Raw genomic sequence first — 23642 nt, forward strand, 5'->3', positions numbered from 1 at the left:
AAGAACAAGCTAATGTGTCATTTCTTCAGTGGCTGAATCCATGGTGCCGCAGTGCCTTTCAGCAGCTTCACTCCTGCAGTGTAGTGTTACTGAGAACATCAATAGTCTACAAATGAAACGTGACATAACACACCAAGATCAACAAATATTTACACAATATAGAATAAATGACTCATTTACTTTTCTACTATTAAAAACAATACTGCCTAGGTTTTTTCTGGTTTTTGTTTATCATTTATGTGAAAGTTGAATTCTATAAAAAAAAGGGGGGGAGGAATTTGTATGAGGGGAAATATTTCTTGTCTGTGCCATTTACCCATAAAGACTTAAAGACTGACTTTAGATGATGATAAGGGCACAAAACACATGTTTCAGTAAAAGACAACTAATGAAACATTGACTTCATGGAGAGGATTTAACTTTGAGAGAATCTTCACTTTAAAGAGAAAACCACTCGCATCAACAAGTTGAAATTAATATTATTTGTTCCAGATAATATTCTTATGAAGTGAAGTCAATTTTCAACATAGTAAAGCCTACTATTAGAAATCATCTGATCAGAAACCACGGTGGTGTCTATTTTTCCACCAAACCGCCTTCAGGTTAATGGACGACCGTGTCTCCCTCTTGAGCCACAGCTGCCATGAATTAATACAGCCGAATCAAACACTCACAAACACAGAGGACTTTTCATGCGGTTTGCTTTATTAAGTTACATGTTGAAGTTTCCAACACACAAGGTCAGACAGTCAGAAAATTATGTTCAGAATTTTCTTGCTACCAACAAGAGGGGAATAAAAGCTTCAGATCCACAATGAGCTAAGTGTGCAGTCGCCTGTCTGCTCCTCCACTTTTACCAGTTTCAGGCGAAGGCGACAGGAAGAAGAGTGCTTTTGAACTTGTAGGGTCTTTCTCTGAACAATTAAGCAACGGAAGAGGAAGAGGACTGGGGCACTAATGAGGGTTGTGCTTGATCCTGGTCTAAAGCAGCTGAAACAAAAGAATCCATTCAGAGCACAAGACAGAAGTCCGCTTACATCTCCTAACATCAACATACAAACACCAAATAAAAGCCGTTTGGGAGCAAATGTGCTATTTTTTTGTGTTTTTAGACTTGCAGGTGTCAGGTGATATGAGATCATATCATATCAGGCCCAATGGCCCAGTTTTCTTTTATTAAAAACACTGATATTATCCTTTGAAATAAGAGCAACACAGTCTAAGAGGGGCAGAGGGACATTATTCAACGGAGTGTGTGCGTTTCGGCTGGCCTCAGCACCAGAGATTGAGTACTACATGTGCAGGCATGTTTAAACGTCCTGGAGGTCCTTCTGGATGCCCCACAGTGTGTCGGCGCTCTTCCTTAGCTGGGCCACCTCACCGTCCGTCAGGGTCATGTTGACGACGCTGCTCACGCCAGTGCTGTTCAGCACGCAGGGCAGCGACAGGAAGACCTCGTCGCCGATGCCGTACATGTCCTGAGGAAACATGTGCACGTACACAGTCAGGTGAGGAGGGACGCTCAGATGTTTACACTATATATAGGCATGTGTGGCCGTGTGGGAGGCCAATAGAAACAGACAGTGTGAAAGGAAATAGTTCAAAATTTAGGGAAATATGAATTACTAAATAACTGTGTCCTTTCTCTGAAAAAAATATCTTGAAATTAAACTAACATGTTCATTTACTAACCCTGCTCTACTAGAAGTGAAGGAACAATTTTTTAATTATTTCATACAATCTAAGTAAACAAGTGTGTATATGATTTTGAAGAGTAAGACATCTGGGTGGGCAATGTGCTTTTTAAATTGTCACTATTTCACCATAATTCAAAATTCAGGCCTCTTTCGCTATAATTTTGTTTTACAAACTTTGATTAAAAACACTGATATTATCCATTAAAATAAGAGCAACACAGTCTAAGAGAGAGGGACATTATTCAATGTAGTGTGTGTGTCAGCTGGCCTCACTACCGGCGGTGTGTACTACATGTGCAGGTATGTTCAAACGTCCATGAGCAGCATGGTGTGAGTCCTCCAAGATACATTCAGTGAGCGCAGGTTTTGATTTTGGTCTCCACGCAGGCACAATCATTCGCAACCTCACCATGGCCACAAGAAATATCCGTTCCGTCATGTAACTGCCTGTACTTGTACAGCACCAAATTGTCAGTTTGACAGATTAAACAAACAAATAATAACATGTAAAGTCAGGAAGTGTTGGGAGCTGTATTTGTCTGACTTTGAACGGAGCCGGTCAGTCTTCATGCTAAGCTAGGCTAACTACGTTGTGACTAAAGCTCAATATGAACACAGTGATCATAGGGTTGATAACTGAACATCTCAGTCTATCTTGTTGTGTAAGATTTTTTTGTGTTAGATGAGACAATCCAAGTGAGATATGGTTCAGTATGTGTTGCTTTCTGTGAAATGAAAGAGGAGAATGGATGGCGGAAGCAATCATGAGCCAACAAAAAAATAATCATGCAACCGTGAACGACTTCATTGTTATTATTTGGATTATGTGCACTGCACAACCAACTAAGCTTAATATATGTGTGTGTGTGGGTGTATGTGACTGACCTTGACCATGGTGGAGACAGGGTGCACTCGGCTCATGTTCTTGATAATGCTCTCAGTCAGGTCGGCCACGCTCAGGCCGATGGCCCAGTTGGTGTAACCCTTCAACTTGATCACTTCATAGGCGCTATGACACAACACAGTAACTAGTTATTAGTTATGACTCATGCCTCCGTGCTGCTGCATTGTTGCATGTTATAAATTTCAACTCTGTCTGGGTTAAATCACTATAGGCAGATGATTATTATAAGACTTTTTTTTCTTTATTTCTCATACAGATTAACATCCAACATTTGGATATTTGGGCGGGGGAGCGTTTGGACACCTGACTTCAATTGTCTAATCACTCCCCTGGTTAAATCCTGTGAAGAATCTTCCAAGCAGAGAGACACTTATTATTATCATCATTTTGAACCTTTCTATAGATATAATGATAATATCATTATCTTGCCTTCTTTTGGCCATGACACAGGTCCAACTAGGAAACCATTCCTGTCTCTGTGATTTAGATGAGACATTTGAAATCTCAATCCAACTCTTCTGTTATTATTTCTCAGTCTCTTGGTGCCACACACCAATCACACACACCAATAACACACACACCAATCACACACACACACACACACACACACACACACACACACATACACACACGCCCACACACACACAGGGCGTACCTGTCCACCACAGCCTTGTGCGTGGCCTTCCACTGTTCTTTATCAGCATCTGTGCCGATCTCAGGATTCAGCTTCTGCAGGTTGACTCCAGCCACGTTTGCGCCACTCCACACAGGCACTGGAAAAATAACACACACACACAAACACGCACACAATTACAATGTACGGTATGTTTTTCATGCAAAATTACACCATGCAGCTTCAACAGAGACGTATTACCCCGAACAAGGCAATCTGAAATGGTAGACTTTACAAAATGCAAAATGTTTCATGACGTCATTATCAAGTTCACTAGCAATTTTATTATATGAACCCTTAGTGATTTAGAATTAGGACCTTTCTATGAAAAAAACTGTATGAAAATTCCGTATGCAATTTCCCATGTTATGGTCATTCAAAATATATGAAATATGAAAATTGGTACTGTGACTTTGACTTTTGACCTTTAATGGTCAGAATTGGCTCAAGTTTTGGTATGTATGGCCAAGTGGTTGATAGATCAGCAGTAAATGCCTTTTTTGATTGAAAGTCAAGTTCAAATTTGATGAAAATATGTGAACTAAGACCTCATTTTTCTGCATGAAAATAACGTCATGGGTTGAATTAATTATGATGCATCCAAAAGGCCTTTAAATAAGCTTCCCAATGCCACCGTCCTCATCTGGATACAACCATTGGTTGATGAGAATATAAGATAATATTTTTTGGGGGCATTTGACCTTCCACCTTGGTGACCCAAAATGTGTTTTGCGTGAAGACAATATCCATACTAACTTCTATATAAAGATTCAAAAAGATCTGTCCACCCATTCATAGTCTAATATAGTCAAATTTTTAGATTTAAATTTGCTCGGAATCACAGACGCTTCATGCACAAAAACGCCAAAAACAATACTTCACCCACCCTTCGGGGTGAAGTAACGATTCCCTGCAGACAAACTATCTGACAAAGATTCCTGTGATTGTTAAATGATAATATATAACCGAGTGTTATCTGTGTCTACTCACCACTCGTGTCTCCGTGTTCGCCCAGCACCCAGCCGTTGAAGGAGCTTGCGTGGATACCGAGGCGTTCGGCCATCAGGTAACGGAAGCGGGCTGAGTCCAGGTTGGTGCCGCTGCCAATAACTCGGTGCTTGGGCAGCCCACTCAGCTTCCAGGTGACATAGGTGAGAACATCAACTGTGGAAGGCATGTCATAGTTATTGATATTCCGTATGCACAAACCAACACATGCAAACACATACAACATTATGTGTGTGTTAGTGTCTTTACCAGGGTTGGAGACAACGATGAGCGTGCAGTTGGGGCTGTGCTTGACGATCTGGGGGATGATGGACTTGAAGACGTTGACGTTCCTCTGCACCAGGTTGAGGCGGCTCTCGCCTTCCTGCTGGCGAACGCCGGCCGTCACCACGACCAGGCGGGAGTTGGCAGTCACTGCATAGTCTGGAGGGGGAGGAGGAGCAAACAGCTAAGATTTACAAATTTTATTACATCTGTATGTATATATGAATGAATGACACGACTGAGTAATGGTCTTTAATGCACATTAGCCTGAGCTCTGACAGGCATGCAGGAAATTACATTCCCACTGGGACCACTTGCCCTGAAACTGTAATCACCCATGGCCTCAGATCAGACCCACTCACTGCTCTCGCACTGACAGACGGTGTCTAATATAGATGCGAACCACTGACAATGACAAACATGAGTTATGGCGTACAGCGCGGCAGTATGTCGGCCACAGTTTCTGACCTTTGTCTGCGACTATCTTGGAGGTCTTGAGGAAGAGGCTGCCGTGCTGCAGGTCCATCATCTCCCCTTTCAGACGATCCTCCATCACATCCACGAGAGCCAGCTCATCACACAGGTCCTGACCAGAGGAAGAGGAAGAAAGAAAGGATAATTTTATTGATCAATATGACACTCATTTTTCAATAAGGCTATCTGTTTATTGTATTTTGGGTGTTTTCAGACAAGATTTTAAGTTTGTTGCATATTATGCACTTATAAAGTAGTGTTCATTTATTCAAATTTGTGTACGTATATAGCCCACATTGCATGGTGGCTAGTGGCTGCTTTTTAGCATGGCTACTAGCATAGTTAGCATAGCCATGCTGTACTGTGTGCGGTGAATCTGGTTTTAATAGCACTGTAAGCAGGTGACAGGTGAGTTGACAGTGATTGAGTCTTTAAAAGACGTTACAGCACAGAAAAAGGACGAAAATTGGCATGTCCATCTGAGAGTCACATTTACATCACAATCGATGGGATCGCAGGCCTGTGACTTCTCTGCACAGGACGCCATTACTCCACCACATCTTAACATTTTAAACAGCTGTTGGCTGATATATTAGTGTTTACAATCAGTTTCATTCAACCTTAAGCAAGCCAGCTGTGCATAATTACCACCGTTAATATTTTAATTCCATAAACTTTGTCACGCTTTGAGCAAACGGATGAGTGGGTTGGTTTAGATGGATTGATGTCTCGTATGGTCAGTCAGTGTCTGATATTCTAATGTTAATGTGAAAACAAAATGTAGAGATTTTATATACCAGCATTTATAGTATAAACATATATTAATGTATTAATAAATCTTTAAAGATATAGTGGACATACATGAAAATTATGCTATGGTGAAATATATGGCCATACAAGGGACTTTTGGATATAAGATACTGTTGAGAGGAATACTACAAATTGACAAGTGCATTATATTAATATAATTGACATGGGTTTTCTACTTCTTATTTCATTTATTTATGTATTTTTGTTGCGCCTTACCCGTAGCAGGATGCTGACTGCGCAGGCCATTCCCACCTGGCCCACCCCGACCACCGTCACCTTGTTCCTGGGCGGCTCAGCGGGGCCGCTGGCCTGAGGGCTGATGAGCTTCTGCAGAACTGAGGACATGATCGCAGCTGCAGAGAGAGACACAGAGCAGACATGTCCCACATGAGCAGTTCCCACAGCACTAGTAGTTCAGACAGGACATGTACAGCCCACAAACCTTGTTCTCCAAAAAGAAAGCAGCCTGTGGAATATGCAACAGTTGAGTGCCTCAAGGGTTTTAGTTTAGCAACACACAGGTCAAGGTCAAAGTGACACTGCCCTATCTTCCAGTGGGTTTGAGCTGAATGCAGAGGTAATGGGACAGTCGAGACAATGCCTAATGATAGTAAAACTGTTTAATTTCACAGTTTTAACAATAGTTGATTACCTACATGTAACATTTTCACCAACATTAACACAAGCATAAAAAATGTATTTACAGTCGGACTACAACTAATTATTAATGTCATCATCAATTAATCTGTGGTCCAACTTATTAATGAATGCCTTCATTGTTTTGTTCAACCAACAATTAAAAAAACCCAAAGATTCTCAGTTGACTGATATAAGACAGTGAAAAGTAGCCTCAGAATAGGGAGAATGAAAGAAGCCCCGAATAAATTTCTTAAATAATGAATCAATTGTCAAAACAATTTCATCTAATCGATTATCTGATGAATACCACTCAATTTCACATTCTCTGGCATGTAGTTGACTACATGCGGATATCAAACACACAAACACAAATGTCATTAGCAGTAGCTGCAACAATTTTTTATCCATCAATTAATCTACTGACCTATTTTTTGATTGTGTAAGATTGTCAACTATTCTTTCTGTCATCAACTTTGGGCTAGGCCCTACTACGAAGCGGGATTTGCACTTATCGAGGTAACTTCAGGATTAACTCGTCCCACGAAGCTGGTTCTCTTCTTTCTGGGGAAAAGCACCATGTTAACTTATGCTGAATGGCTCCCGAGCAGGTTAAGTTCGATGTTAGATCAAAGGCAGTCAGCAGTCCAACTACTGACCAATCAGATCACTGGAAAACCAGCGTCATCATTCTACGGGCTCCTGACTGGGACAAAATAGTGTCGAGTCACAAATAATAAAGCGCAGCGGACAGAGCCGTTCACTTTTTGAACGGCTCCAGTTCCAGAAGTACATTTTTGATTGACTCATTCCATTGACGTTTCATAAAATCCTTATATAAAGAGTTTTAAGCCTGGATCCAAGCCAATGAACCACAAGATGAATCGTTACCATGAAAAAATTTATTCGGAGCAAACAAAATATTGTAAAATTTAAAAAAGGCAAAGCTACAAGACTGTACATAATTATTTAAGGATTTTCATATTCTATAAACCATTGCGAATGCCTTTCCAATGACTTACAACCAATCAAAGGCATCTATGTTAGATTTTAGGATTGTGGGTAGTGTAGTACTTCTCAATGATATCACAAATAAAACAAGTTTTTCTCTAAACAAGGTTGATTTCATGTGGACTTGTGGCTTCTAACAGGTGCATATACCATCGTTTCACAACCTCATAGCTCGTGGTAAGTCTAATTTGGATGATTATGACATTATGGCTAATATTAAAAATGTTGATTCAGAATATGAATGGGATTTTCACTTCCGTGGTCTGTTGAGCTCTTGCTGTTCCAGACTTTTTATTTGTCCACTCTGGTTTTAAAACAGTTTCTTCTAAACAGAGGGAGATAACCACACTAATTAAAAACATAGACTCATTAATATTAGAGCTGTATTTGAATTCAATAAAGATTATTTCATTTCTGACAGAATCTCCATCACTGCAGCTCGGACCAACACGAGGAGACAGTGACGATAAATAGTAATAAAAAAGTAATACTATCTCTTTCATTAGAACAATGATCCACACACTGATCAATATTTCTCATGATCATGAAAGAACAGTTCAGTGTGATTGATGACATCACACATTAACTTTTCTCTCCTCTGCTTCAGCAGCAGAAACAGCCTGACGTCACTTCAGCTTCTCTTCATCATAGTTTGATCATCGTCAGACAAAAGGGCAAAAATATTCACTCAATAGTGAACTTGATAAATTCAAAAACATATCCTGGGTAAGTTGAACGCGCTTCGTAGTACAGGACCCGCTATTTACCGTTACCGTTTGTTTAGCAAGTTTGTCATTTTCTGCCCATTACTAAGAGTTTAAAACCACCATTAAATGCCTGGTTAATTGAAATTTCACTCTAGAGCAAAGATCAGTCTTTACTTGAAAGAATTAATGAATTGGCCTTTATCGTGATGAATATCCATATCAACTGATATGAAAATTTTCATAGTGTTATAATATCATCATCCACTGTGGCCTGAATCTGAGGGACTGAGGTTGTGCCAGTAAAAAAATAAAAATAAATAAATAGCACAACCTCAGTTCATATAACACTCTGGACAATAAATTATATCTGGGTAAATTGTCAAGCATATCAATAATTGCAATACTTAGTCTGTGATCAACATCATACAGTCACTTTTTTCCTGTGTACTCTTACTTAACAACAACTCCATTCTCCTCCTCAACACAAAGATGTCCAACCTTGTCAGCGTTTCACAACTGAATCCTTCAAATTACACTTCCTCATAGACATCACCGCTCATGTGGTTTTCAAAAAATACTTGAACTGAGCTACACTGAGTAGATATTCATCTTCATAATTCAAAAACAGCACTGTTCAGCTGTCTGTTAATCAGCTGTAGCACCTGGCAGAGGGAAGTGATGGTAATAAATAATAAACAGTGTAAACCTGAAACCAGAGCTTCCCCAACCCTAGTCCTTTTTAATAAACCTGCATGTCCACTATATCTTTACACATACTTTAGATTATATATTCTACACCTTAAATTTTGATGTATGAAATCTCTCTATGTTATTCGTTACATTAACCTTTAGTGGTTACAGTGCTAACCAACGACTGACCATCCAAGACATCCATTTCCATTTACCTATTCATCTGTTAACTCAGAGGGTTACAAAGTTTATGGAAGGAAACAATTTTTTTTAAAAAGCAGCAAACAGCTATTTGCTATGTTAAGATACAGTGGAGCGATTGCATCCTGCACAGAGAATGAAGTGATACTTGAGAGGAAAATTATACTAATAGACAGCTGCCATTTCGTAATGAAATAGAAGTTAAAAACAGGTGTTTCTTATTACTAACCTTGATGAATGTGATCAGTAAAATCATTTCACATCAAAATGGCTGCTGTGGAAAGGTATGATGTACATCATTATACAACTATCTGTAGATGTGAACTAAAATTCAGACTTTTTTGGAGAATTCTGACTTTAAGTTCGGAATTCTGACTTTAGTCTCACAATTTTGACTTTTCTCTAAGAATTCTGACTTTTTTCCTAAAATTCTGTCTATAATTTTAGAATTCTGACTTTTTTCTTAGCAGTCTGACTTTCCCTTCGGTATTCTAACTTAAAATTTGGAATCCGGACTTTTTTCTTAAAAATTCTGACTTTTGTGAGATTTTTTACTAAGAATTCTGACGTCTCATAATTCAGATTTTAGTCTTACAATCCAGATTGTATTATTATTATTATTATTATTATTATTCAGAATTCTGACTTTAATCTCTCTGATTAAAAACTAGGAATTCTGGCTTTTCTGAAAATTCCATCATGATATCAGAATTCTGCCTTTTTTCTTAGCATTCTGACTGTTTTTCCGCAGTATTCCCTGAATTTTATTTTCAGAATTCAAAAATGTTTTCCTAGGAAAAATGTTTTTGCCCCCCCTTCTGTATTAGATGTAAGGATATACATTATGAAAATCAAAAACAAATGAAATCAAACCATACCACGTGATTAGGACACTCAGGGATCCCAACACAGATTCAAGAGGGTCCCAGGGCCTCAGTTTGGGAGTTACCACTTACATTAGCTTACAGTATTCAGAAAGAACAGTGGCCTGTGAGCTCATGTTGTTATGCAGTTTTAAGCCTTCCGACAATTTTTGCTCATACTGTATCAGGGTTTATGCAGACACTGGGAATAGGTGGTAGTTGGTTTGTGTCCATAAGGAGGGGAAACACCTTGTGGTCCTGAACCAGGCTGCAGCTAACTGACACTTGTTCTGGGAACAATGGGGCTGCTGGGAAGCACAATGCCTCACTTGAGCCTCCTAAATTCTATTCGCTGTTAGATAATCGGCTCACCAGCCTCACTCAGTTCACATGCGTATAAACACAACCTGATGGTGATTTTCATCATTTCGGTAAAGTTAATGGGCTCGTGTTGGTTCCTCTCTCTCTCACTGTGATTTTAGTGGAATTAATGTTATGTAACGGCCTGAGCCTGCGCTCTGAAGGCTGCTCTTGATTTTGGTGATGCTGTGACAAAGTGAGGAGCAGACCCCTCTAGATTCTAACGGCATGAACGGTTTCAAGCATTGAAATTAATATGAATAAAGCTAAACAGAGTTCTAGTTCACTGCGAGCTCATTGGGCTGCTTCATTGTCTCGGAGAGAATGTGGCCGCAAACACACAATCCGCCCTCAACGACAAGTCGGTGCACTTGTCCGTCGAATCCGATCACGAATGCAGATCAGGAGACTTATAGGCGGTGGAATGTGAAACTAAATCCCAACAACTTTTATGTTTTTATGCTACACTGTCACAGAGCAGCTCAGCGAGCCGCAGCAGCTGCTGCACTTTGCACAGTTGGTATTAAATTTAACAGAGGCTGCAATAATCCAAATTCTCACTAATTTCAGCAAAAAAAACCCCAAAGAAACAATATTACCCGACAGCTGTTGAACCCTCGAAACTGGCGAAAAAACATGAATGTGTAACCTTCCCCTTTGTTTGCAGCAGTCTAGTGACATTCAGTTAAACTTGGCATTGACTGAACAAGGATTCTTTCAGCGGGCATTTTCAACTGCGAGCATCCATTGCTGCAGAGGCGCCCTGCACGCATCACTGTGCCGTGGCGGCGGATAAAAATACCACTCGACGTGAGGAAATAAGCAGAATACTTACATTTTACACTGATGGTCGTAAAGGCTGACGCTCTTTATTCTGAGAGTGTGGAGCCGAACCGGCAGCAGTGAGATAGAGGAGGAGGAGGAGGGATGCTGGAGTTCTACTGTAACCAGGCTCACATGGGAGGGGGCGGGAGGGGGGCACATGCAGAGTGCCAATCGGTGCGTGCCGATCATATGTAGCACTGGGATATGATGGTTAATATGTTCAAAACCATTTAATACATTCCCCTTCCTGCATGTGCACCAGCCACTGATGATGTGCCACATTCAGTCAAAATCACTGGGTTTATTTTTCCCACACAGCCTCCATCTTAAAAATTGCACCTCTAACTATAAGCCTCTTCTCGTAAAAGGGGCAAGAGCGATGTCAAATTCATTAAGGGTGCAGCACATATTGAGGACAGTTTGATCCAATAATATCTTCTCCGAAATCACATCTTCTGATTATTCCAGACAGGGTTTTCCCAAACAACGACAACAAAAATCTGAAAGAATGATCACTTAATAAAAACAAAAAACATTAGTGTGTCGCTCTAAGAAACTTATCTCCAGCAAGAGTTGGAAGTTACTACATTTACACACGTACTATTTTTTTATAAAGAAAAATCTCCTTGTGTATTTCCATTTTTCGCTGTAAAAGACCTAACATTCTACATTTCAGAGAAACATTATTACCACATATATACTATGTATTGACTATCAGCTATAGTTGCAGTACTTGCAGATCAATTTTGCATGCAAATTATCATAATCTTAAAAAGTATCTACTGCTATACAGTATATGAAATCATAGAAATATGTCAAATGTACTATAAAATATAATTACAATGACAAATATCTATTTTGCTGGATATTGAGTATTTTCTTTTTCTTATTGTGGCATTATCAAATTTTGGTTTCCTTCAAGTGAAGGAATTGGATTCCTCTTCCATCACTGATTACCTGACACTTGGTCAGGAGACCCAATTCATCCCTACTACCCCATTTACACCTGCATTGAAATGTGTTTGTGGTGTGGCTCAGATTACAATCAGTGAGTTAGAGTTTGACCTAAGGACGTATGTGTAAATGCTCCCAAGACTCAGACTGTGGTCTGATCGGTCAAACTACTTCTGGGACCAGGTAGGGAGTTGGTGTGACCACAGACAAGTGTAAAAACAATTGTGCTGTCAATCCACATACAACAACTATGTGGGCACAAATAATAATCATATGTGACTGTTCCAAACCAGTGAGGTAGCATCAGCCATTGGCCAGTAAACACAAGAAGCAAAACACCTGTGGATGGAGCGAAGGGAAAACAATCACAAAACTAAAAAAAAAACACAGTAACACAGCTTCAATGATGGCTGACTTCTTTGGACCTGCATGAACCAGAGGAGGATGATGTGAAATGAACAGGGATCAGATTTCAATCTGAACACTGGAGACATATTAACACCAAATGTGATCAGGTTAAAATCATATCTAGATAACATCTGGTTACAAGACACATGAATGGAGTCTGATATACTAGTACTAGTAGGTATTCCTGCAAATGGTAAATGGACTATATTTATAAAGTGCTTCTTTCTTGTCTTATTGACCACTAAAATGTGTGACTGTACAGGGCAAGTCACATTCACCCATTCACATACATTCACACAGCGCTGCAATGAAGCTGGGATCGAACCACCAACCGTCAGGTTAGTGGACGACCGACAATCCTGAGCCACAGCCCCCCCACCAAGGTTGATATCATCGCTGTCAGTGACCTGGATGCATGTGAGCTCCTTCCACCATATATAAGAAATTTTTATTCTGAAAGCTCATTCAGTTAATTCAGTACAAAATGAATAAAATGGAGAGATTGTACATCTCATCTGGCCTGGGAAAACAGTAAAACAATGAAATGTTATCCTACTATCCCTGTCCGCAGTGAACAGTTACCAAGTAAAGAACCAATAAATAACATCATCCTCACAGCTCGTCCAGCACAAGTTTAAAGGCAGTTTACTTTGCCTCATTGTAATCAAGCCCGTCCTGTCACCTCTGTCACCAGCTTTGAGTTTCAGAGGTCAGACACGGTTCACGTTCATGGTAATGAGTTCAGCGGCCACTGGGTCACAGACAAATAGAGGTTGTCTGTGAACAGAGACACAATTTTTCTTCCTCCCTCCCCTCCTGCTGCAGACTTCACTCAGGTTCAAGCATATCTTAATTAATTTCACCTCCATTTGTTCACAAGTGAGCCTCAGCGGGAGACAAGATGCCCTTTGATTTTATATGTCATGGAACAAAATGTTAAAATTTTAACTTTCACACATTAGAAGCAAACCATTGGACATTTATTCTGTTTTTCCACCGTGACCCCCACTGCACTTTGCCCTGAAGTGACAGCCAGTGTTGGAGCATGCATGTGAACATGATGTTCCCTACATCCCCCTTGCTGATGCTGCACGCATGTCACACGTGGTGGTGATGATGGCTATGGTGATACAGGCTGGCGCCCAATAGGAGGCTGCTGTTGTGCCTCTCTCGTCCTCCAATGGGATGCGTGGATGCTGATCCCTTAAAGGCGTCTGCTCGCCCGCGCTGGGGGCCTTTGTGTGTCCGCTTGCATGAGAGGTCCTCGTGTGTGATGAGTGGGGAGAGTGAGGATGGGATTAGATTGGCCGTTGGAAGAAGGCGGGGTTAACAGGCTGTTACATAACACACAGCTCCCCCCACCCCCCTGTAATGTACCCTATACTGCCTAGTCTCTTTTTGTGCAAACATAAACTCAACTACATATTTCCTATAATATTCTGTATAAAAAGAAATTTCCTCATTCTTAGTTCTTTCTCTACGGAATGAAAAAAATAAATAATAAGTGGATACTATATTGTATCACTGTATATTAATTTAGTTTGTGGAATGCAGTACTCATTCTGTGTGATTTAACATAGTCCTTTCATGACCTTATTAGCTCTTTATTTTAGCCTTATTAACTAGGAAACTATTAAAACACACAGATTTTTATTTTATCTACTGACTCTGAAAACACTCAGGTAAGAGTTGCAGTTCACCAGCAGGGTCAGCAGCAGCGTGACTACAGGGTTTACCAAAACAAAATAACACACGCTACGATTATATAATGAGAGGTGAGCCGCTGCATCTGTGCTGCAAATTTAATACAACGAGCAGCACATAGTCAGGAATTATTGTAGATATGCAAGTGAAAAAGTATGTTCAATTCTACAATTCTACTACAAGATAACCAGATTGACTCCATTACGGGAGTAAAGTGATATGATGCCTCAGCAGTGCCTGTGGTGCTATCCTAACACGTGGAACACAAAATGTCTACTCAGGTTCATTCAGTTAATCAGATATGAGCGTTTGTGTGACCTGTTCATATACATCCTGTAAGGAAATCTGGACGTAACACCTGTCACCGATCAGCCGTGCATTTCCAAAGCGACTTTTATTTTTAAACCTTTTTGGAGTTTGAGGTTTGAGCTCACTGCTCATCGCCATCTGTGTCGGTCACTGAACCTGAAAATCCTGACCAGTGCAAGAAAGGGCAGCCACAGATTTGCTGGGGACCTATCAACTCCTTGTTCATCACACTTTCTCTGCAATCCGTACAGTGTTTCTATTGGTGCAGTACATCCTGGCCACAGATTTTCCCCATGGAACTCAAAATAGATAAATAAATAAATCACAAATTAACATATTCATTCTTAATATACACCACATTATGATAGATATACTTTGGCTGTGAACAGCTATAAGAACACATGTAAGTGCATAATACAGTATTTGTCAACAGCTATGAAGACATTTATAGTCCTAACTGTGTTTTAATATATTATCGTTAATTATCTGTCACTTATGGGTGACCACAGGAGGAGTTATAATTTGTTGACAACTACATTACCACCACAGATTTACTGTAATATCATTCACAAGACACATTCTAATAGAATGACAATGTTATACAGTAAAGGTTTGGTGGTGAGTGAGCTAATAATGAAGAAATCATCGAGCAGCAAAACAACAAGGAGCTCAACGCTTCAGTAGGTCCAACATTCTATAAACTGTCTTTCAGTCCTAAGATCTGGACTAAATTTTGCATTTCTGTTTGGGACAACCTACTGGTGTGAGCAGCTGTTTTCAAAACTAAGGTTACGGTTGAATTGTCAAATTTGCTTAGGAAGTTTCCTAAATCTTGAAATGACCCGGAAGTATTTCATCGGCAGCCATGATAAGAGCTGTTCGGATTCTCTAATTGTTTAGGAAAAGTGCTTCAATGCTTCCTTTCCTATCTCTTTTAGCATAGGGTACACTGGACTTTCCTATGCGAAAGGAAAGGAGAAATAGAATCCTGACAATTCATTGCAGCAGCATAATTTAATGTGACGCGCCATGCACGAACGTAAATGATTAAATCCGAAGTAGAAGAAGAAGAAGAATATGAATATGACCCAAAATGGACACACATCATCATGTTAGTTACCGTTGCCTATGAAGCATTTACATCTGATGCCACACAGTGGTAGAACACAATTCTACAATTGGAAAAAATTTGTGGTTTCACCACGGCAGACGCACGTCAATAACATCCGCCGTCACATAATTACGTAGTATAGTGAATGTGGGGTCGGATTCTCTCAGCAAGTCCTATGAATCCTCCTTGACATCATGATGTTTTCCATTGAGGTCAAGGAATGGTAGATAGGAAAAGACGATAGGAAGGACAATCCGATTCCACCCTAACTGTTTCATACACTCAGGGTTAAGTGTCTTTCCCAAGGACACAACGGCATGTAGACTAGGGGAAGCTTGGATTGGAATCTATACTTGTTGAAATGAAAGTTCCACTAAACTATAAAATATCTGTTTTAATACTCTAGTACTGTAGCACAAACATGACCAGGATATGATGACCCTGGGGCCACTGGAAGAGACAGCTCTCGTCCCTGGCCTCCTGTGGAACGGTTCCTCCCACTGTAAATTCTCCAAAGCGAGCCAAGCCAGGCCCCCTCGTCCATGTGACCAGGAACAACAGATGCTATTTCAGAGTGACCTCCACAACTCAGTCTGGAAGGACAATAGTTGGATGCATTAATGCACGGGTGAATGTTTCCGCACATGCGTCAATGCCGTCTCCGTTTGCCCCCTCTGTCCCTGCTCCTGTTTTCTGTAGAGTCACTATTGACTCATTCCCTCTTCACTGGATGAGCCAGACAGCAAAATGTTGAGCACCCACTCTCACTGAGGTCCCAAAGCATCTGAGGAAACTTCCATGGGAAAAGAAGAACTGAAACACTCAGGATCTAATTTTTTTTCAATTATGTCAAGTCAAGTATAAACTAGATTCCAAAATCCCCAAACCCCTAAAGATATTATTTGGATTTTATAATATGAAAACTTGCAAATTTGTTTGGAATTTATGCCACAAACTTACAATATCACCTTAAGCAGGCCCTACATTATTAGCATATTGTGGCCCTGACATTTTAGATATGATGAATACCCTTACAGGGCTGAGCATATGTTTTTCAGAAAAATACCTGGAAATCTGGGTATCAAAATCCTGAAGAGTGTTTCGAAACTAAAAACTAAAGTTTTACAAGTTGTGATTTTGTTTCCTTAACAAGTGGCCAGAAACGATAGGAGTGGACCCAAAAACACATTTTATCCTAACACCTTTTAGGTTACTAGGTGATGATGTCCTTTAATTGTGTTTTCTAAAGCGATGTTACATGATATTGCAGTGTGTCATTTTTTTACTTTTCTGGAAGCATCTGGTGGTAAAGTTGCAAACCGCAACCAATTGAGCATCCGACAGGGGCCACTTTATGGTGGCGCTAATTCATTTTCCGGAAAGTATTCTGGACCGTTTTCTGCGCATTTAATGTTGTGTTTCATTATACCTCGGAACTCGGACCCGGAAGTCGGTGTGGTGATTTTTTTCCGACCTCCCGAGTCGCAGTGGAACCGAAACGCAGCACAATACGATAACAAACATGGCGACTTACACAGAGGTCGGGTCCCCCTAATGTTACTATATTTAACTCATTCAAATTTGACGAAAAAGCATTGGTTCTTTGTTGCAGGGGATTATACATATATGAACACAAAATTATGGACAATATATTCAATTTCTGTGAATAAGTACTTCTAAATATTACACACTGTAGCTTTAAGTTAATGTTTTCTGAATGTCATTGACTACTACATGTAAGACCAACTGATGCATGAGTTGTTTCTGCTTCTCAAACAGACGACCCTTCACAACAGAAGAGTTTGACGTGACTCTTTCCGGATGGTACAGAATGTGGCACATCTGGTCTTCGACCAGCCTAAAAGGGCACATGTCACTCCATTTCTCATCAACCTCCACTGGCTTCCCATGAGTGCTACAATCGAATCCAGTGAGCCGCTGATGCTTCCCTAAATAACAGCTTCTGGGTCTGCACCCATCTACTTCAACTCAAATCAAACAGGCTTATTCTCCATATCTGCGACTGCGGTTCCTCCAGGGAAAATCGTCAGACATTGCAATCCATGTACACAAGATCTCATGAATCTCAAAGCTCATTGAGTTTAAACATAATCATATACTGTGGTAGCAAGAAGGGGTAGATTTAGCTGCTGTGACTAATTGAACTACAACTCACAACCTTACTGACAGATATTATTTTCGGACTGTATGAAAATGGTTGACCTGTAGAAGGAGCCGAATTCACCTCAGCTTTGTGTACGGGAGATTGTCACAGAAATGATCCTGTTGGGACATTTTGCTCTTTAGAATTGTCTCCAACACATTTGCCACTGCAACTCACACGTCATGTAATTGATTTGATTATGATAAAAAGCTAGATGTCATACACATCAGACTACAACATCATCTATTCAACAAATATTTGGGTGCACATATCCACCAGCACCAGAAATTGTTTCTTTGGTAGCCCTTTGTTGAAAAATTAAAGGGTGATCATTTTTTCATAAATACATTTTATTCATGTATTGATACATCAGTAATTTGTTTAGTCTCTTTCTACAGAAGTTCCCAAAAGTTTCTGGTTTGACCCAAAATAACCGCACCAGAGACATGTGATCTACATTATCTCCAGAGGTGGTTGAAGCATGCACAGATATTATTAATTTGAACTATAGTTCGCAAAAGAAAGGTCACAATATTTCCTGTGATGCTGTAAACTGACCTTCTGCAACTTTTTTTATCTGTTTTATCTTTTGTAACAATTATGGCTGAAATACCCTATTATTCATAATTTTTGTTGATTTCTGCAAAACCCTCCTAGTTTTAGAGCCACTGTCTTAGTAGAACAGGTTGGCAACATATGATGCTGAATTGCTTTTTTCTTTTTTACAATATGAGAAGATGAGAAAAGGTTGAAAGACTTCCCTCTGCTCAGCAAAAAAAGTTTTTGTAAAATAATAACCTCCTTTCAGTACTCTACTCTTGCCCTAAATTATATTAATTAGGGGGACAGTAGTAATAACAAATATTAATCATAGAGTCCAGTCACTTATAGGAACATGTACTGTTGAATTTCTTTGTGAAAACATGGAGAAAAAAAACCAATTGTGACACCATACCCTGCAAAAAAAAGAGTATATTGTTTTAAAAAAAATCAGTACGCCTTTGAAAAACCATTAGAGCTGGAGGATCATGGGGTCACTGGTGTTTGATGTCCCACTCTGCCTGCCTGGACTCAACTCAGTGTGATGGAAACATGGTTTGCTGGATGTGATAATAATGATAATAATAATAATAAAGGCTGAAGTCTAACTGTCCCTGATGGAGCCCACATCTGTCTCCATCAGCAGTCGGACGTGCTTGAGGTGGAGCATTAAAACAGACCACAGCTACTGTGTGGAAGGTCTGTGAAAGTCAGCAGCAAGAGCAAAGCTGCCAGGGCGAACAGGCTGTCAGGGCTGCACATCACCACTATGGAGCAAATCACCGGAGCACACATATTTACAGGTTATCACCAAATGTGGAAATGAAACCCGGAGAGAGGATGTGTGACACGGAGCTCTGGGAAACCTCTTTATCCCTCTCGGTGCTGATGTTTTATTCAATGAGACAGCAGTGACACTGTGATCTCACAGACAGGGAACACGTAAATGGACTCCATTTCCCATGACCTGTTGCAACCTTGCGATGTAAGCAGAGATGCATCCTTTTTTTCCCAAACATAAGAGAAGCACTTTTGTTTGCAGGTGTAAGAAAAAAATTAAACAACAACAACGCCTATTTCATGAGGAAGCAAATGGATTCAAATGGACAGCACATCACACACACACACACACTCACACATATACACACACACATATACACACACACACACACACACACACACACACACACACACACACACATACACATACACACACACACACAAACTGAATTCAGCCAAATCTACAGAAACCTGAGGCAGAAATAAGAGTTTATTTAGGTTAAAGTTTTTAAACCACAATTACTGACAGGAATAATATCGTAAAAGTAGGTAAAATGCCAGGATGTTCTTTCTTGACACATCTTTCCACCAAGTTTGTTGGTAATTGTTCAGTTGTTTTTGCGTAATCCTGCCACCAACCAACCAACCAACAGACACGGTGAACACATTAAAGGTAAATTCTGTTTATTGAGTATGTGTACTTTAAAATACCTGAAGTTCATTTTGCTGATACGCACAAAATTTAATGCCAGACTCATGTTATTTATACTCTCAGCATCCCTGCTCAACTCAGCTGGAGAGTGAGATCACTGCACTGCTTAGACAGTAACCGGTGGAGTGAGGACACCCTCTAGTGGTGGAAAATGACCTGGGAGGACAGGATCCACTGGAAGCTGGAAACAGATTCAGCCCAGCGGACTGATTCCATTTTCCATTCTCGAACATAGAGAACCTCTAAACTGTGTTTTCAATGTTGAAATATCCGAAATATTTTTGTCTAGCCTATAAGGTTGTAGATGGGTATTTTTGCTTCTGCACCCGGCAACCATTGCTCCCCATGAAAAACATCTCTTGGAATGGAGCTCTGTCTCTCCAGTTCTTCTTCCTGCAGCTCTGCGTACTCTTTGTGGAACTCTTTCTTCTGCTTGGTGGTGTTGTTTACTTGAGTTGCAATCTTTGTGCTGTTGAGGGTTTCAGCAGTAGGATCTGGATACCAGAGGAGATAATCAGGAGTTCAAAGACTATGCAGACATCACAGTCATCCTGGATTCCACGGAGCTGAGGTGCCAGTGCCCATCATCACCTCTTCTCCAAAGTGAAGTGTTCTCTGCACACAAGTTCCACTGCACTCTCAAAGGTCTGCTTGGGATTGCTCCTCAGGGGGGATGCTCACATTCATCTCGCCATTATATTCTGGATCTATTAGAGACAAACAGATCACGCGAGAGTCTGGAATTCTCTCCCTTTAGAGACCTGGGATGGCCATCAGTGAAGGAACACAAGTTCTTTGACACAGAGATTCCACTCCAGCTTTTTGGCAGCATTAATCAGCTGTATACCGTCGCATGTCTCCTGACAAACTATGAAAAATAAGCCTCTATTAAAGGCTTGGGCAAATATGAAACCACCTCCATCCCCAAAATCCAGAGGCTGTGTTTCATCTTGAGGACAAAATATCAATCCTGTAAATGGCAATTATGTGTATACTTACATGAAATCGGTTTTACATTGTTAATTGTTTTTTGCTTTATTGAAATACATTCACTTTCATCAATAATGATGAAATTTGTTGTATATTATCTTGAGAATAAAATGTGAATCTTGTCAATGGAAAAATGTGTATATGCTTACAGTACATGAAATCTGTTATGTTATATTGTTCAAGTTATTGAATATTGGTTTACTGAAATACATTCACTTCATGTTTTTTTTTTGCTCACCCACCAGTTCTGCTCATTTACCTTTATATCATAATTACTTTAGTTCATACAAGACACAACCTTCCAATGCTAATCATTTCTTTATAACAGAGTGAGAAAAATTCGATGGAGCAGAGGGAGTTAGCAGATAATAACAATAGTTATAATTACAGTTAAAATAAGTTATTTAAAATCGAACACCAAAAAATATGAGGAGAAAGTATTTTTCTTGCAACAGCATTTATAACATCAAATATTAGTGCATTACAGAACATAATTATAGAAGAAACCTTTAAGAAACTTCATTGCTTTGACAAACAGTAACCTGTCTATCTCATGAACCAGGCTGCGCTGAACCTGCAGGTAAACTTTCCCTTGAGCTTAAACTGTGACGCTTTTGGATTTTCCTCATGGATCTGTAGCACTCAGATTTAATCGTTACTCGGCCAGCGGCGGAAGTGATCGAGCTTGCTGAGTCGGAATGCGGAAGAGAGTGTGCATGTAGCTTATTCCAATTTAAACACAAGAAATTCTCCACTGACAATAATTTAAAAAAATGTTTAAAACCTGTTATATTTCCAAACTGACAATTCCACGCTGCAACAGGCCTACCGACCAGCAGTATACTGTAGCTGATAACTCTTGCAATACAACACACAACTCAACGCAATACAACACACCTTAACAAATCCACGAGGGCATGCCTTGTGTCGTGCATTTTTAAACCTTTGAATTCGATTTGGAAGCAGTCACGTGGGTGTGTGAAACAAAGCTCCGGACGTCATTGGTCACGTGATTGTGATAGACTAATCAAGCTCCAACACAAAGCTTCACTGAAAATCGTTTCATTTTTTTGACACACACCTCAGAGTTTTGGTGTCACGGGTATAATCACTGGTTCGATGCACCATCGGTGGTATTACTGATGCAGTTATTGATATCCAAAATTAATTTTTCCATCACACGTGAGCATCTGAACAAAATATTGGCCAGTGGATGCTTCACACTTCACCATCAACGGCCCGTTCCAACACCTGTCATCTCTTCTGTACTGGATCTCTGTGGTCCACTATTTGGGGACCATGTAGCAAACTGGCTATATAACCTTTTGATGCCCTTACAAAAAGGCTTCTGCACAAACTCTATGAATGTTACTCCGTTTATGCTTCTCAACTCTTTGGCTGACATGCCTCGTAGCAAACTCATATCAGATGAAAGTAGGCCCTTCATAAGTGGGATCCGAGTTATTATCTCTGGATAACGCTTTTGTTTTCTTGTGATAACGGAATAATAACTTGCTATAACAAAATATAAAATTGTTGTCTCGAGAAAAGAAATGGTTGTTTTATAACATAATATTGAGTCTATTAGAGAACAGGTCATGAAAGCCATCCAACTCAGCCACAGCCTAAACTCCACTGCCGATCTCTGCCTGCCTCGCTCCAGAACATCTGCCTGACAACTTATATATAAATCCACATCCCTTTTCCCCTGGATTTCCATTAAAACGTGTTCAACTTCTCTCAAGTCTGGTTTTCTGCATATTTGGTTAACCCTAACCCACATCCTACTCAGTCTTAACAGAGCATATTTTCCCAGGGCCAAATTATACATGGCAAACTGTTGTGATAAACTGGCCTTTTGGCCTTGGAGTAAACAGTGACAGAGACAGGTTTAAGGCCGACACTGAGGAGCCGTAACAAGAGCTTCTCTGAAGATTGGTGCATCTCCGTTGTAATGACGACGAAGTATTATCATACAAAATGGTTGCCTGTTGAATATGTGGAGACGAACTGATCTAACGGAAAAGCACATGGGGACACAGGCAGACTGGAATGGGGCAGCTCCGGGGTTTAAATCCCTCTGGTTTTACGAGCGAAACAAAAGTCAACTCATTAATTTTAGTTAGTCTGTGCTTTTTTCCTTCATTTTTTGTGCTGTTATATGTACAAAGCTATATATTTTGTAAATGAAATGGTTGTCTGTGTAATGTCATTGCAATGTTGGAGAGAATATGATTTGCTATAATTTCAAAACCGGATAATTTGAGAACGCCTAATTATGCAGATTGACACGTAGCACCATTAGAATTGGCAATTGGTTTGTAGTTTGTGACCAATTTAAATCGGGACAAATTGGTATGAATTTGGATGTTGGCTGGGTTAAAGGACACGATCAAAATAATTGCAATACTAAATTTGACTTCATTCATTTTACTATAGTGCAGTTCATTGAGAGGCTACATGGAGTGGTATCATGTGGGTAACAGAGCCATCGTGCTCCATTATCCAAAGTGAGAAACGGGGGAGAGGCAACGTGATGTGTCCCAGGCTACTTACCAGGACCATTTGCTCAGGAGCAACTCCTGATGCCGACTTCCCCTAATCAGATTGTTCAAGCTCAAGGTGTTAATTTACACGGCAGACAAAAAAGCTTTTTTTAATTAATTTTTTTATTTCTAAGCATCACCCTTTATCGACTCGCCACCTTCGTCTTTACGCTGTTGTTAGCCATCACGAAATATGCACTCTTCTTCGTAATAGTTTGAGTTTAATATAAGCCAATAAATAATTGCATTTGTGGCCCCTGCTCTCAAGAGGAGGATGAGGAGCACCCCAACCTGAACCATG

At 40.1% G+C, this 23642-nt stretch overlaps 1 protein-coding gene across 2 annotated transcripts; it reads right to left on the reverse strand.

The window, feature by feature from the left end:
* Positions 1-684: 684 nt before the first annotated feature.
* On the reverse strand, positions 685-11277 carry ldhba (lactate dehydrogenase Ba). Of its 2 annotated transcripts, none has more exons than XM_035619793.2 (8): positions 11134-11277; positions 6047-6183; positions 5015-5132; positions 4532-4705; positions 4265-4438; positions 3257-3374; positions 2583-2706; positions 685-1478 (listed from the first exon to the last, which is right to left on the reverse strand). In XM_035619793.2, the coding sequence occupies exons 2-8, from the start codon at positions 6173-6175 to the stop codon at positions 1311-1313; spliced, it is 1005 nt and encodes a 334-aa protein (XP_035475686.1). In that variant the 5' UTR covers positions 6176-6183; positions 11134-11277; the 3' UTR covers positions 685-1310. The 2 variants fall into 2 exon arrangements, with proteins under 2 accessions (XP_035475686.1, XP_035475678.1); XM_035619785.2 differs by lacking the exon at positions 11134-11277 and adding an exon at positions 6894-7052.
* Between the last annotated feature and the right edge of the window lie 12365 nt (positions 11278-23642).

This window comes from Scophthalmus maximus, chromosome 12, assembly GCF_022379125.1.
Source record: "Scophthalmus maximus strain ysfricsl-2021 chromosome 12, ASM2237912v1, whole genome shotgun sequence".
Classification (NCBI taxonomy): Eukaryota; Metazoa; Chordata; class Actinopteri; order Pleuronectiformes; family Scophthalmidae; genus Scophthalmus; species Scophthalmus maximus.